Source organism: Pholcus phalangioides, unplaced genomic scaffold (assembly GCF_987345545.1).
Source record: "Pholcus phalangioides strain wild (caught in Gottingen) unplaced genomic scaffold, Ppha-v1.0 ptg000010l_1, whole genome shotgun sequence".
In the NCBI taxonomy this organism is placed as follows: Eukaryota; Metazoa; Arthropoda; class Arachnida; order Araneae; family Pholcidae; genus Pholcus; species Pholcus phalangioides.
In genome coordinates this window covers 21823856-21837136 of record NW_028301603.1, presented here as the reverse complement: position 1 = coordinate 21837136, position 13281 = coordinate 21823856, and the positions used below count along the sequence as shown (strand labels likewise).

General features: G+C 42.4%; 1 protein-coding gene across 2 annotated transcripts in view; it reads right to left on the bottom strand.

Moving 5' to 3' along the window:
• LOC149081113 (angiotensin-converting enzyme-like) overlaps positions 1-13281 on the bottom strand; it is a 29007-nt gene that overhangs the window by 6455 nt on the left and 9271 nt on the right. For both annotated transcript variants that reach the window (XM_089237900.1, XM_089237901.1), the window contains exons 2-8: positions 12329-12647; positions 10146-10304; positions 8909-9056; positions 6913-7056; positions 6634-6825; positions 2739-2836; positions 519-688 (exon numbers count right to left, since the gene is read on the bottom strand). In XM_089237900.1, coding sequence (XP_089094026.1) covers positions 519-688; positions 2739-2836; positions 6634-6825; positions 6913-7056; positions 8909-9056; positions 10146-10304; positions 12329-12622 — 1205 coding nt within the window. In that variant the 5' untranslated portion in view covers positions 12623-12647. The remainder of the gene's footprint in view (positions 1-518; positions 689-2738; positions 2837-6633; positions 6826-6912; positions 7057-8908; positions 9057-10145; positions 10305-12328; positions 12648-13281) is intronic.

Here is a 13281-nt window from a genome sequence, read left to right as displayed (position 1 = left end):
CTATTTGAAGGGCTAAGAAGCCAAACTTTCTTTTTAAGAAATTCATTGTGACCCACCCTTTAAGCCATATATGGTAAACCCTTGACCGCAGACCAAATGTGGCCATTAAGGTTATCTGATGTGGTTTGCCCCCTTCAAACCTAATTTTGTAAAAATGAACTAAACGGCACATTTACAAAACGCTTAAATGACCCGTGGCACAATTCCAGAGCATTTAAGTGGCCCAGGGCACATTTCAGGTCACTGAAGTAGGCCTCAAAGATCATTTTCACATTCAAACATCACTTAAGTAACCCGCGACACAGTTCCACAACACTTGAACGATCCGTGGCCCATTTAGAGATCCCTTGAGTGACGTGCGGCTCAGTTTTAGAGCACTGAAGTGGCCCCCAGTGCGGTTCTACATGCCTCAAGTTACTCATATTTGCGCGATATGTCATTAATTCTCGTCGAACCCCGGGGTTGAGAAAGTTGCCCCCAAGCATTGAGAAGTTGGTCACGAAAGACCTGAGTATTACCTGAAGTCCAAACCATCGGAGAAATCGTGGGCAGACGCGTGGCAAACCATCTTCCTGCCTTTGGGCCTTTCGAATATAGATTTGTTCCAGAACGCCTTCGTCATCGGCTTCAGTCCCAGCGAAGTGAAAAACTCTTCGGCCATCTTCACCATTTTCAGAACAGTCATATTCTGCGTGTGCATAGAAGAAATATACATGCAACAACAAAAAGAAGGCCCTTGGAATCCACACTTCGTGCACTCGTGTGTCTGGCTGAACTCAGGTGTATTTATGTGGAACAGTGTTTTTCAACATGGCGTCACGTGGTCCTAGGATATCCCAAAGGGAGCCACGGGTGAAAATTGAGTGCAAAGAGAGCCACGACAAGTAGTTAAAGGGGCCAGGGATCTGTGAAGAAATGAAATTTTGAGGGAAATGTGTAGCAAAGAAACACGACTTTGCGAAATGTAATCTTTTAAAATTCATCAGAGCTGCCCATGGAACCTGAACAATTTTAACGCATGGGCATTTTAACCTCATGAGCATAAGAGGCCTACATGATGAGATCCGGTGTTCGTACTGTGATCTTCGAGAGTAAGCATGCAAATATTGTGTATCTGTTACATATACTTCCAGGTAAGTATGGTGTCCCAGAAGAATATTACTTTGCTCGAGGATCCATGATGTTGACAGCCTTGCACTGAACCCCCCACACACACACACACCCACAAGAAGGAAGCTCACTGATTTCTAGCCCAAAACAGGCGCGGATTCAGGGTGATACGTTGGGAAAGAGGCGATTTGTAGTGCAGGCTCAATGGATCGTCCCGCATTTTAAGGGACGGTTATTTTTATATACGATCCGGCTCTCGGGAAGAACGATCACGCTAGCCCTCTGGATCCACCCTAGCCAAAGGGTCCAGAGATTAACTTATAAAACCACCTTATAAAATTGTTGTTCTCGATAAATGCAGTTTTGATTAAATTCAATCAAGGAACACTGATTTAGACGGTATGACAGACGAGTCGGTGGCTGTCAGTACACCAAAGGGATTTATGTCGAACCTTCTTCTGTGAATTGGACACTTTGGCGGGGGGGGGGGGGGATGATGTGATATCAGAACACGTAATACAGATTCAGTGGAACCTCTTGATCACGGACATCCACGGGACCGAAAGGTTTTCTGCAAACGGGAACTGTAAAAAAAGGCGTGAAGTACATGCGATTCGGGGAAAAAAGTGCTTCATAACACGTGTCTGTTATGGGGGGGGGGGGATTTCCACTGTATTTAAAGATCTTTGGGAGCTTGCAAAAGTTGATGCTCTCTAATCCTCCTCGCGAGCCAAAGCGTGGCAGTTAACTGCAGTAGCGGGTGAGCGTGTGTGCATAGACCGACAGATCAGAAGCGAAAGCCAGACGAGTTCCCTGCTGGTTAGGAATAGTGTGTGCTCAGTTTGGAACAGATCATCACTTTTATACACCGATGAGCCACTAAATTGGGATTTAATTATGTACGGGGTGTCCTGTAAGTCCTAATTCGGCCTTTATCTCATCAACCGTTCGACGTAGAGGTATGGTTCCAATTTGAAAAAAAATGCTCAAAATATATTCAGAAATCATCTTGTACCAGTTTTGAGAGTGAAAATACAGTGTGTCACAGAATAAAAAAAAATCTGTATTTTTATTTAGTCCCCCCATTCTCTAACTTCGAATCAAAAAGTTGTTGCCCTGTCTTTTCTGAACCCCCCCCCCCCCACAAAAAAAAAAAATTCAAATTTACACAGCCTCGCTTGGTAACGAACGCAATGAACTAACGGACAACGCTATCTTTCCCCATTTTCATGTTTTTCTTTCCCAATTGTTCTCCGATTTTTTTGAATTCAGATATCTCAGAAACGTGAGATTTTTATGTTGGGCTCAGAAAAGACAACTTTCCAATTGGAAAATAGAGAACCTGGCGGACCGCACAAAAATTTAGATTTTTTATTTTGCGACACCCTGAGTTTTCACTCTCAAAACTAAACTGGTACGAAGTGATTTCTGAATGCATTTTGGGCGTTTTTTGAATTGGAACCAAACCTCTACGACGAACGGTTGATGAGATAAAAGGACGAATTAGGTCTTAGAACCACGCGTCGAATGCTCTGATCTGCATCAAGGGAACGATAAGCAGCTCGTCGATGCACCACGACGGGAGAAAACATTCAAAAATTATTTAAATACATAAAAACGTCAATAACTTTGGCTTTCAGTGCCGGAGTGACGTCCATTGATGGCTTCTCGGGAAATGGCCTCACGATGTCCACAATGTTACCCCATTGCTGGGCCCACATGTCCCCTGCGGAATAGAAAAAATATATTCCTCCATTACTATATACACATTATAAACAAACCTCTATGAAGGGATGACCTCTCTAAAAGGTCCACTTCACCTCCCATCGGAATTTTCTAGCTATACAGGGTGCATAGGTAACAGGGCATGCATATGACATTTTACTGGCGTCCCAGAGGCTAGAAAAGGTATCCAAATAGCGTGTAGTATTCAGGTTTTAAAAACAGCTCTAATCGCGGAAAAACCGTTTTATCCGCATTTTTTTAATGTTGTTTTTCCCACCTTTCCTCCGTTTTTCGAATTCGAATATCTCTGCGAATATTGCACTTAGAAACGTGGATTTTTTTTAGTTGGCATCGGGAGAGACAGGACAACAACTCGCCAATTGGGTTTTTGGGCACACGAGGACGGTATATAAAAAGTTATTTTTTTTTAAATTTTAATAACTGCAACCTCTTGCAACATGAATGACATACCTGAGTACTACATACTGTTTGGATATATTTTCTAGCTGGAAGTATGCCTCTAGGACGCCATGAATGAATGAACGCCAGGGGCTCTGCCACCGGACTTATCCCGTTGCCGCGATCTCTTCCAACCCAGCTTCTTGGCAGGGTCTGGAACAAAGTGAGTGCACCTAACAGTCTGAGTGTTTAGCGTGATATTTCAGTGCTGCCCATCTATACTTCAAATTGTTAGTGAAGTGTAATGATTGAAGCATCTAGGACGCCAGTAAAATGTCATACCCTGTTACCTATACGCCCTGTATATTGTAATATTGTACTTTATTAGTACTTTGTTATAATTTTGTAATATGTAAATTATTAATATGTAATTATTAGTTAGAAAGATATATATATAAATGGGAGTGCGGGGCCATATTCCTCATAGAGTTTCAAATATATTTCACATAAGAAAAAGAATCGATCCATCCCGAACACGACCTCCTACATAATGATTATTTTAGCTGGGAAGTGGGTAGTGGTTCCCAAATTGTGCTCCGCCAAAGATTTCTTGGTGCTCCGTGAAGATATCGGTGCTTGAACGGCAGAACATTTTTAATCCTCGATATATGTTCGCATATGTCACTATAAATGAGATCTTCAACTGGTCATAATTATGGATGAAGATAGAGGAAGTGTCAAGGCATAAACTAAATCAGACATGCGCTGCACGATAGTAACTAAAATGCCCCCCGGTGGAAAACTCTTGAACTTTTTTTACCTTGCACTGAGGGGCTTTGAACAAAATCACAGCTTAAATTCTATTTAATGAAATAAAAAAGAAATGATTAAAAAAGAAAAAAACTCAGAATGTGAGTTTTGAATGTACACTGACTGTCAAAATTTTTAACATTCAATTCCATCTACTACTTTCAACACTATATTGATGTCTCGGAAAATTTTCTCTTCATGTGTTCCGGAAAATGTTCCGGTTTGAATTTCTTTCGGTACAACGTTGACAGAAGCAGTTTTCACCATATATATATATATATATATAAATATATAAATATATAATTTTGTATATAATTTAATTTATGTAATTTGTGTAATTTATATATATATATATATATATATATTTTCCGCCACATCAATAATTTTAAAAATTGTATAGAATTCTCGATTTTTGAAATATTGAGTTCGCTCAGAGATACAAAGCCCAGATAATTAAATATGAAGTGATTAGCCAGACCTACTTTTGATTTGGATATCCATGCAATAACATTGATTTCAACTTTTTATTTATATCTCCTCAAGCATGAAAACTAATGTCTCCGTTTTGTGTCTTTTATATTCAACTGCATAAATTCATGTGGGTTAGGGTATTTTAAAATTAATTATGGGTCCGTAAAGTATATCGAAAAAATTCCATTGCTTTAATTAAGCATTTTTTAAAGCAGAAACAGGCAGAGATAGATAACTTGAAGTTCAAGGGGGTGCAAGGAGAAATAGAAATACTTAGCGCCCCTTAAAAAAGAAAACTATTCATTTCTATGTTTCTTTAAATGTAGATTTGTTTCTTTCATGAGTCTCGCAGGAAGTCGTCATATTGGTTAACGTGGATACAGTTTGTATGTCTCTCAAAGAAAGAGGGAGATATCACGTGATCCAAAAAGCCTCAATGAAGAAAACCCGGGCAGTGCCAGGTATTAAAGCTAGTTGCTTATAAAATATAAATTAGTATCATATCAAATTGGTTTTTTTTTCATACGGCACATTAGTCGAAATCCGGTCGCTAATTTTAGTCAAAGAATTGTTACAGTGTTATTTGATAGGTGGCATGGAAGGGGTTCAAGTTCATTGATGCCTTTCTCACATGTAATACAGGGTGATTCTAAATTCATGGCATAAACTTTAAGAGGTGATATAAGACACCTTAACTAGAATTTTTGACCATAGAATGTGCGGTCGAGGGTGTTTTTAGGGAGCACCTCACCAAAACAAATTATCATATTTTTCCGACGGATTTGCCGCGATATGTGCCATCAATCATTCTAGGGTGCATATGCACTTTCGGATTGGATTGGAGTTTGTTTTATATTGGTGCTAGGACCATGAAGGTTATGCTGCGCCAAACAGTGATCAAGTGGTACAACGACTGGCGGTAGAATTTTCGTTACCCAAGATGCACCACGCCTACCACATTGCAATACCCTGCACCCCGGTCACGAGCATTGGCGTGAGCAAGATTGACCTTTAAGAGGGGGCACATGGGATCCGGGGAAGTACAAGAAATCTCTCCCAGAGAAATTTTGAGCTACTAACCTTCAGAAACGTTTTAAATTAACAGAGAAGTAGAAAACGCAGTAGAAAGGTATTTTCTTTCAATATTTTAATTTTTTTTACTACAATATATTTGAAAATATCTTTAATTTTTTATCATCTTGGGGAGGGCACGCCCCCATCCCCTCCCTGTTCTCTCCTGCCTTCTACGCTGCTAGTGACAAACGTATGAAATCAACGCGCGATGTCACTTTGCTAGAAAATTTCGCAGCAACGTATAAGTAAAAAAGTAAGAAATACTTTTCTTTTATGATACGCGTTTGTGAGCAACATAACGCGGAGAATCACGATTTCAAAAGCAGAAAATAAGGAGCGCGTGATTCTTGGATTTTCATTAAAAGTAAATTTTGTCTTTCTGTAAGCCTCCAGCTACATTAGCCGAATTGAAGATACGCATAACAGCAGCCGTGGATTCAAAACGTGCTCGCAAAAGTTTGGGACGTATTTGACTACCGCATATAGACATATACACATATAGACACATATGCCGTGCATCCCAAGGTGGACATATTGAGCATCTTTAATTTGGTTTGTAAAAAAACTTTGATTAGCCGTGTAATATATAATTAATCTTAAGTGTCTATGTTCAATATTTTTCGTAATATATGCATTTCAAATCGGGTGATTCTTTTTGAAACACCCTGTATTATTAGCCGCAAGTGGCAGAATTTCTAGGACGGGCCCTTATGTCACGAGCCAGTATTAAGTGACGTGGAAATGCACCGGAAGTTCCTTAGCTGAAACTGGGCCGCGGGGGTCTGGAAATGCTCCGCTTAGTTCATTTTTGCAAATTCATGTTTGAGGTCGAGCACCACATCGGATTACTCCGAAGGACACATTTGGCCCACGAGCCCTCGGGTTTAGCGAGTATTCCGTAATTGATGTTAATTGCTGTGCGAGTCTATCGATGTCAACTCTTCGCTTCACTAAGATTTGTCCGGATGGACGTCACGGAGAACTAATTTCTTGAACAAAAACCTATTATTGTACATGAGAAAATCAAAATTGAGGTTAACTCGCCTAAAATATGAGCCGGAATAGGTCCGCATTCTTGGATCTTGTCGCAACCATAACAGTTCCTGAGCTTCCGTCGGACGTAAGCGTGAAGTTGCTGGTACAGAGGCTTCACCTGATCCCACAGCCTGGACACGATGTCTTCAAATATACAGCACTCGTATCCCTCTCGCCACATGGCTCCAGTGTCCTCAAAGCCTTCGGTGAGAAGAAAAAAACGAATTAGTTCCAAAAAAATCATTCAATTTACACTTGATTCACATCAACGAGCTGACGGGGACTGACCGTTGAGCTTTGCGGCCTCGTTGCTGAGCTTCTTGAATTCCCAGAAATGTTTCCTGACGGGTTTACCGGCGACGTCTCGCCAAGATTTCCACAAGTATGCCAACTCGTCGTAGTCGCGACTTTCCGCCATCATTCTCTTCAGATCTGGAAAATTGCGAAAAATGCGAGTATTAAATTACAGTAATTGGCAATCCAACCTGATCAGCACATGCAGGCCTGGAATTAGGATATCGTATTATGGACCCTACATGTGAGAAGGTGGAGGCTGCGCCGCATAGACACATGTCACGTGGCAGTGAGCCGAGTCGCACAAGCGGGTGTACTTTTAGGCTGGGAAACGAATTGCAGCCAATCGTCGCGTATTATCCGGACTTGCTTGCATTCGGAAGGCGAAGGGGGGGGGGGAACGGGTGTGCGCTGGTCTGGTAAGATGAACGATGTGACTTCGTTTTGCTCTCTAGCCTTGGATGCGTGCCTGCACGGGGCCTGAGTGTGATGGTTTATGGTGCCGGCGCTGCATGGGATGTGAGAGGGGATAGCCGAGTGGGCCTCTCTCTCTATAGTAAATTTACAGTGTAAAAAAACTGAAACAAGATTCGTGCTCGGCCGCCGCATGCGCTTTAAGAGGGGTCCTAAATCTAAGTTGTAAGGATAAAAAAAGCTTTATCGATCAAAAAACAGTGGACACCAAAAGTAGCTCCCACTTGGGTAAAGATTTTTTCTCGAACTGCCCCTGGGCCCCCACGCTGGAGCCCTGCCAACACCACCGTTGTGGGGACCATACATACTTTTCTGAAGACGGTTTATTCTTGAGTACAATCTCTCATTTGCTTTGTCTTTTAGTGCTGGCCCATGCCCAAGCGCGGATCCAGAGGTAGCGATGGAGGCGATCGCCCCTCCCAAAGTGACAGATAATATGGAATCAATCGGCAAGTGCGGGACGTATTGTAAAATACGGGACGATCCTAAAACCAACATGATTAGTCGTTTCTTCCGATACATTGCCTTGGATCCGATCCCATGCTTCATGAACCCAATCAGATACTATCCGGGGCCTCAGGTGCATAGGGATTGTAGGGAATGATATGATAATGAGATTCGTAAATGGGTATTACGTACAAGTGTGTTCAATCTTTAGGAGAGAGCGGGCCACTTCATTGATTTGAAAACGTGTTGCAGAACACTTAATCAAGTTATCTGGAACAACACCGCTGGCTACTTGAGTGATCTGTAAATGTGCCGCGGGTCGATTAAGTGCTCTGGAACTGTGCCACGGGTAATTTAAGTGATCTGAAACTGAACTGTGCGGTCACTTAAGCGATATTGGAAATGCATAGATTTTCAGTTCATTTTTGCAAAATTATGTTCGAGGTCGAGGGCCACATTGGGCCCGCGCAGGGCCGGCCATTAATTTTAAATTTTGCCACCTAAGGCGCATAATCGTTTGCCGCTCCTTGGATACGATTATCTGAAAAGAGTTTTCTTTCTTCACGTCTATTATCCTAATACAGTGGTTCTCTAAGCGTGTGTCGCGACCCACTGGGGTGGGGCGGAAACAAGAACCAGATGCTCCCAAATTCCCATCACGTATGCACTTTTTGGAAATGCAAGCAAGGAGCTGTATTGAGAATTGGGCATTGAATATAGCGAAGAGGTGAATAGAGCGTTTCAAAAGTAGGTCTATATCTGTATTTACTTGCGCTTATTTATGAACTACCACTTTCCCCTCGTCAAAATGATTTCGATGTGCGAAAGTGAAAACACCGTCGTGACAAATCTGTCATAAGGCAAATGCCGTCCCTGTAAACACACCACCCTAGGCGGCTGCCTCGTCACCTCATGCCTGGTGCCGGCACCGGGGGTCATGGGTTGCACATATATGGTATAGTAGCTTCCAGTCGGATGGGGGTGTTGGGGGTTAGGACAGCCCGGCATGCAGTTACGAGACATTATTGTATTGTTACGAGACATTGTATAACACTAGAACTGTATTCACCCGGTTCCATTTGTAGATTGCACTCCTCCGATTTGTTTCTGCTATTGGTTGTATTGCGATGGCCAGTTTCTTCGACCTTCTTGCGTTTGAATCCGCAGATTTTGGCGGTGCCGAAATTCTCAGTCATGTTATTCACCAGCTCTGTTTGCTGTAATATAGATGAAATACAAGAAACAGTTAATTGAAACTCAATTCTCTCCTTTCCCCTCATTGCTGCTACTTCACCGCACATGCGCCTCTTAACCATTTCTCGCAGGAATTTCTAACGAATTGGTGCAAACCGGAAAATGTTTTATGCACACTGAGTGGTCAAAATAAAATCCCGGTACTCACTGTGAAAGCCTCAGAATAAGGGTTATCATCCAAGTTTTTATAGAACTAGGAGGTTCTGTGTGCAATAGTGTCAACAAATTCAATGGTCAGGAAAGGTCATTAATTCAGCCGAGTCTCTAGGCTGAATTAATGACCATTTTTATCTGGTACATACTCGCAATCATTGACTGCGAGCATACTGGGCAAGGTGGCTCATACAACCGTATACGATGTATACAATCAGCATGGAACCCTGCTGGTTTTTGTATGTAGGATGTTCGGGTGTAACCATCGGTCAAACCAGGGTCGGAACTAGGGGGCGGGGAGGGCAACAGAGCCCCGGGTGGCAAAATTTAAGGAGTGGCAGTTTTAGGTGGGAGCAAATATAAATATAAATAATTATAAAATTATTGAATTTTAACGTGATGGGGGGGGGGGCGGCAAAATACCTAGTTACGGTCCTGGGTCAAACGACTGATTTAACAGACTAAGTGAGCGAGTGATTAGAAAGGTAGTGAGTGAGTAAATTGCTCACTCACACAGTTGCTTACTCGTTTAATGACTCGTTTACTTGCTCTCATTTTCTCAATCGCTTACTCAATTACCCACTCACTCGCGAGCTCAATTGCTCACTGACTCACTCACGCGACCTCTCGGTGGCAAACTGTCGTTGACGAATTTTCCTTTCGGTGAATCGCGTGACCGTGGTGATGCACTACATTACCACGATGAAATTTATCCAGACACGCACGATAGGCATGTGCGGTTTAGTAGTTTCCACGCAAAGAGACCTCTAGCGGACAACGTGTTTCATAATACTGCACATATTTTTGTCGAACCAATTAGCCTGGATTATTAAGTGTTACAAATGTTCTAAAAAAGCTTCCGTTACAGCGCATAATCTATGAATATGATGATAACTGACCTTTTTGTATTTGTCCTCGGGCAGAGCGGCGTCACCAAGGACCGACATCAGTTTGAAGGCTCTCCGGAGTTTTCGGTTCTTGAAGTGCTCCCAAGCGAAGCACGTCACATTTTCCCAAACTGCTTTGCCGAACGCTTGGCGTCTAAGCGTTTCCTCTATCTGTAATAATACTCACAACCGTATATTAATCAATCAACACACACTTGCAACTATAAAGGAACCCTTAGAAATTCAGCACCTATAAATTGACTTGTTTTTTCCTTAACGACGAGAAGGCGCTTTACTCATGTCCTCAAGCCTATTTGGCTCCAAGTCACGGGTTCTTAACTTCTTCTGTTCCACGGACCCCACTTGTGACAGTAAAATCAAGGCTATGGACGCTTTGACAAAACGAATGAAGCCTTCATAATAAAATATTCAGTACAGTCGAATCCCGTTATAACGAACGCCAAGAGACCGGAGGAATCACTTCGTTTAAAGGAATTCCAGGTTACCTATCATTGTTCCTATGTAAACTTATTTGAAGAATTAGAAAAGTGTTCGTTAAAACGAGATTTTCGCTATAATGGTATTCGTTAAAACGGGATTCGACTGTATATAGCAGGGGTACACAACCTTTTCAGTCCGCGGGCCAGATATACCATATTGCTGCCGCTCGTGCGCCAGAAACATCGTATTCCCCCCGCATGCCGTGAAAATCGAGGTGCACCAGCTTTTTCTGAATATTAGGGGGTCTGGTCCGTTTCCGGCATGTCGGGAAAAATGACGTAATATACAATAGCCAATTCAATGGATTTTTACAATAAAGATATTCAAGAATTTTCCCATGCTGGAAAATGTGGGTATTAACGGCATGGTGGTCTCCCTCACTGTTTCCCGGCATGCGGGGAAATACGGTAGGATGACCATATGACTCGTATTTTACAGGACATCCCCTCAAAATATTTTCAACGAGGTATGACTTTTCTATTTCTACTGAAGTCACAAAGATTAAGATTATTTTCAAACTTAAAAATTATATAAAAACATAATTATGATTGAGACAAAAAATTGACACGTTTTTAACGCAAATAAAATTTTCATCGGTCTACTGGCCGACACGTTTCAGCTCTACACTGAAGAGCCGTCATCAGGCCCTTGTGGTCAGAAATCACACATGTGAGTCGTTGAAAGGGTGATGTTTATGTTTGGTCGTCCGGAGAGTTCGCCTTTGTATTTGCTGAGGTCGAGTGGTCTTTGGATGCGAATTGGGGCATTGACCAGTCGACCAATTAAAATATTGTTTGTCTTAAAAGCGTGTCAATTTTTTTTATAAATTATAACCAGGCAAAGTTCCAATTTTTTGTCATGATATAATTGTCTTAATTAATTAGAGTCATTCACGCACACAAATATTCATCTCACGTATACGTCACCTTTTTTTTGTGAATTGCATATTAATGCACTACTTTACCGCACACCAACTCCGGTCATACATCGCCATACACAATTTCCAACCAATGGAGTTGGGTGAGAAATGAAGGCGCCATCTATCGGTGGTCGCCCCGGGCATTTAAAAAAAAATTCAGTTCGAAACTTTGATTAATTTTTTTCCTCGTTAAATTTAATTGTGTCAATATTATTTTGCATAGATATTGTTCAGAATTCCTGTATGTTTTGCAATAAAGTATGAATTTTCGGATGTTAATTTCCCCTTTCCCACAGAATCTATAAAATCGGGGCTACGTTATCCTAGAAATTATTAAGACTATTATTCTTCTCAACGGCCCAACGTCTTGTAAAAGTGGCCTTGGAAGACAGAGTCCGGACCCCTCAACCTCTTTACGATCACGGGCGTAATACACGGGTGAATGTGAAAAGATGACTCTAATAAACACTGTTATCTACTTTATCTATTATACTCTTTCCTTTTATATATTTTTTCCTTTCCCCTTCCTTTTTCTAACGTGCGGTTTGATTAGGACGAGGTTACCAGATTTATCGCCGACTCGTTAAATAGAGACAACCAAATTTCTTGCCACGTGAAGTGATAACTTCGGACGAAACGCTCTTCAAGGACGAAGAGCTGGTGCAACACCGGTTGAACAAATGTCGAGAATTTCGACAGGAGACGAACGTTTTAATGGAAGGGGCGAAGAAAAGGTGTTGTGTGTTCAATATGATCATAAGATTTTGGTACATACCAGTTTCTTGTTGTTCTCGTCCGTGATGTTGGTCTGGTAGTTCCAATCCACTTTGGATATCTTATTGTTCCACTCGGAGTTTTCAGCGTCGAGCCATTCGAAATACTTCGTTGCTGCCGCGGAGGAATTGATTTTGTTCCTCGGGCAGCGCGCCGCCGTCAGTGAAGGAGAGTTGACGAAGTCACCGATGCAGCAACATGGCGTTTGCGACGACGATTGACGCTTCTCGGCAATGCACGCGGACGCGTACACGATCGCTGCCAACAACATCGACGCTAGGGATCTTCCATTCATGTTCTCGTCTATCGGTTGCGAATACCTGCATCATTAATAGGGATAAGTCAGTTTGGTGCAGAGTTGAAAGGATATGCGCCATCTAACGCTCTTAGTCACGTGACAAGGGGCGATATGGTCTTGGGGTGCTCAAGGGGTGATCAAGGGTCACTTTGGGTCTAAACACTGGGTCTAGATCACGAAAATCTCTTTGTACAGGGGCTCCTAACCGTTTGTTTGCCACGGACCCTTTGTGTCAATAAGACGAAAGCCAGGGACCCTCTTTGCAGAGACGGATTAAGGTCGGTTGAGGCCTCAAGTACAGAAGGAGATATTGTACCCCTTAAATTAGAAAAAGTGTACAGTTGGGGTTTGGCGAAGCCCTCCAGAAGTAGAGGCCCAGGGTGTGCGCCCGCACACCCTGGGCGTGCCTCTGCCCCTTTGCCAATAAGACGTAGCCCAGGCACCCGCTCTTGCCAATAAGATAGTAGCCAGGGACCCCCTCCCCTTAGATAATGAGATGAAGACCACGGACTCCCTTCACCGAATAATAGCTTCAGCACATAATAATTTAAAAACAAGAAGTTCATTGCTTTCCTCATCCAAGCTCAGGGAAATCCTCCCGAAGAGGATGTGGTCCCCTGGTTGAGAACCACAGCTTTAATATGGGGCATCTAGAA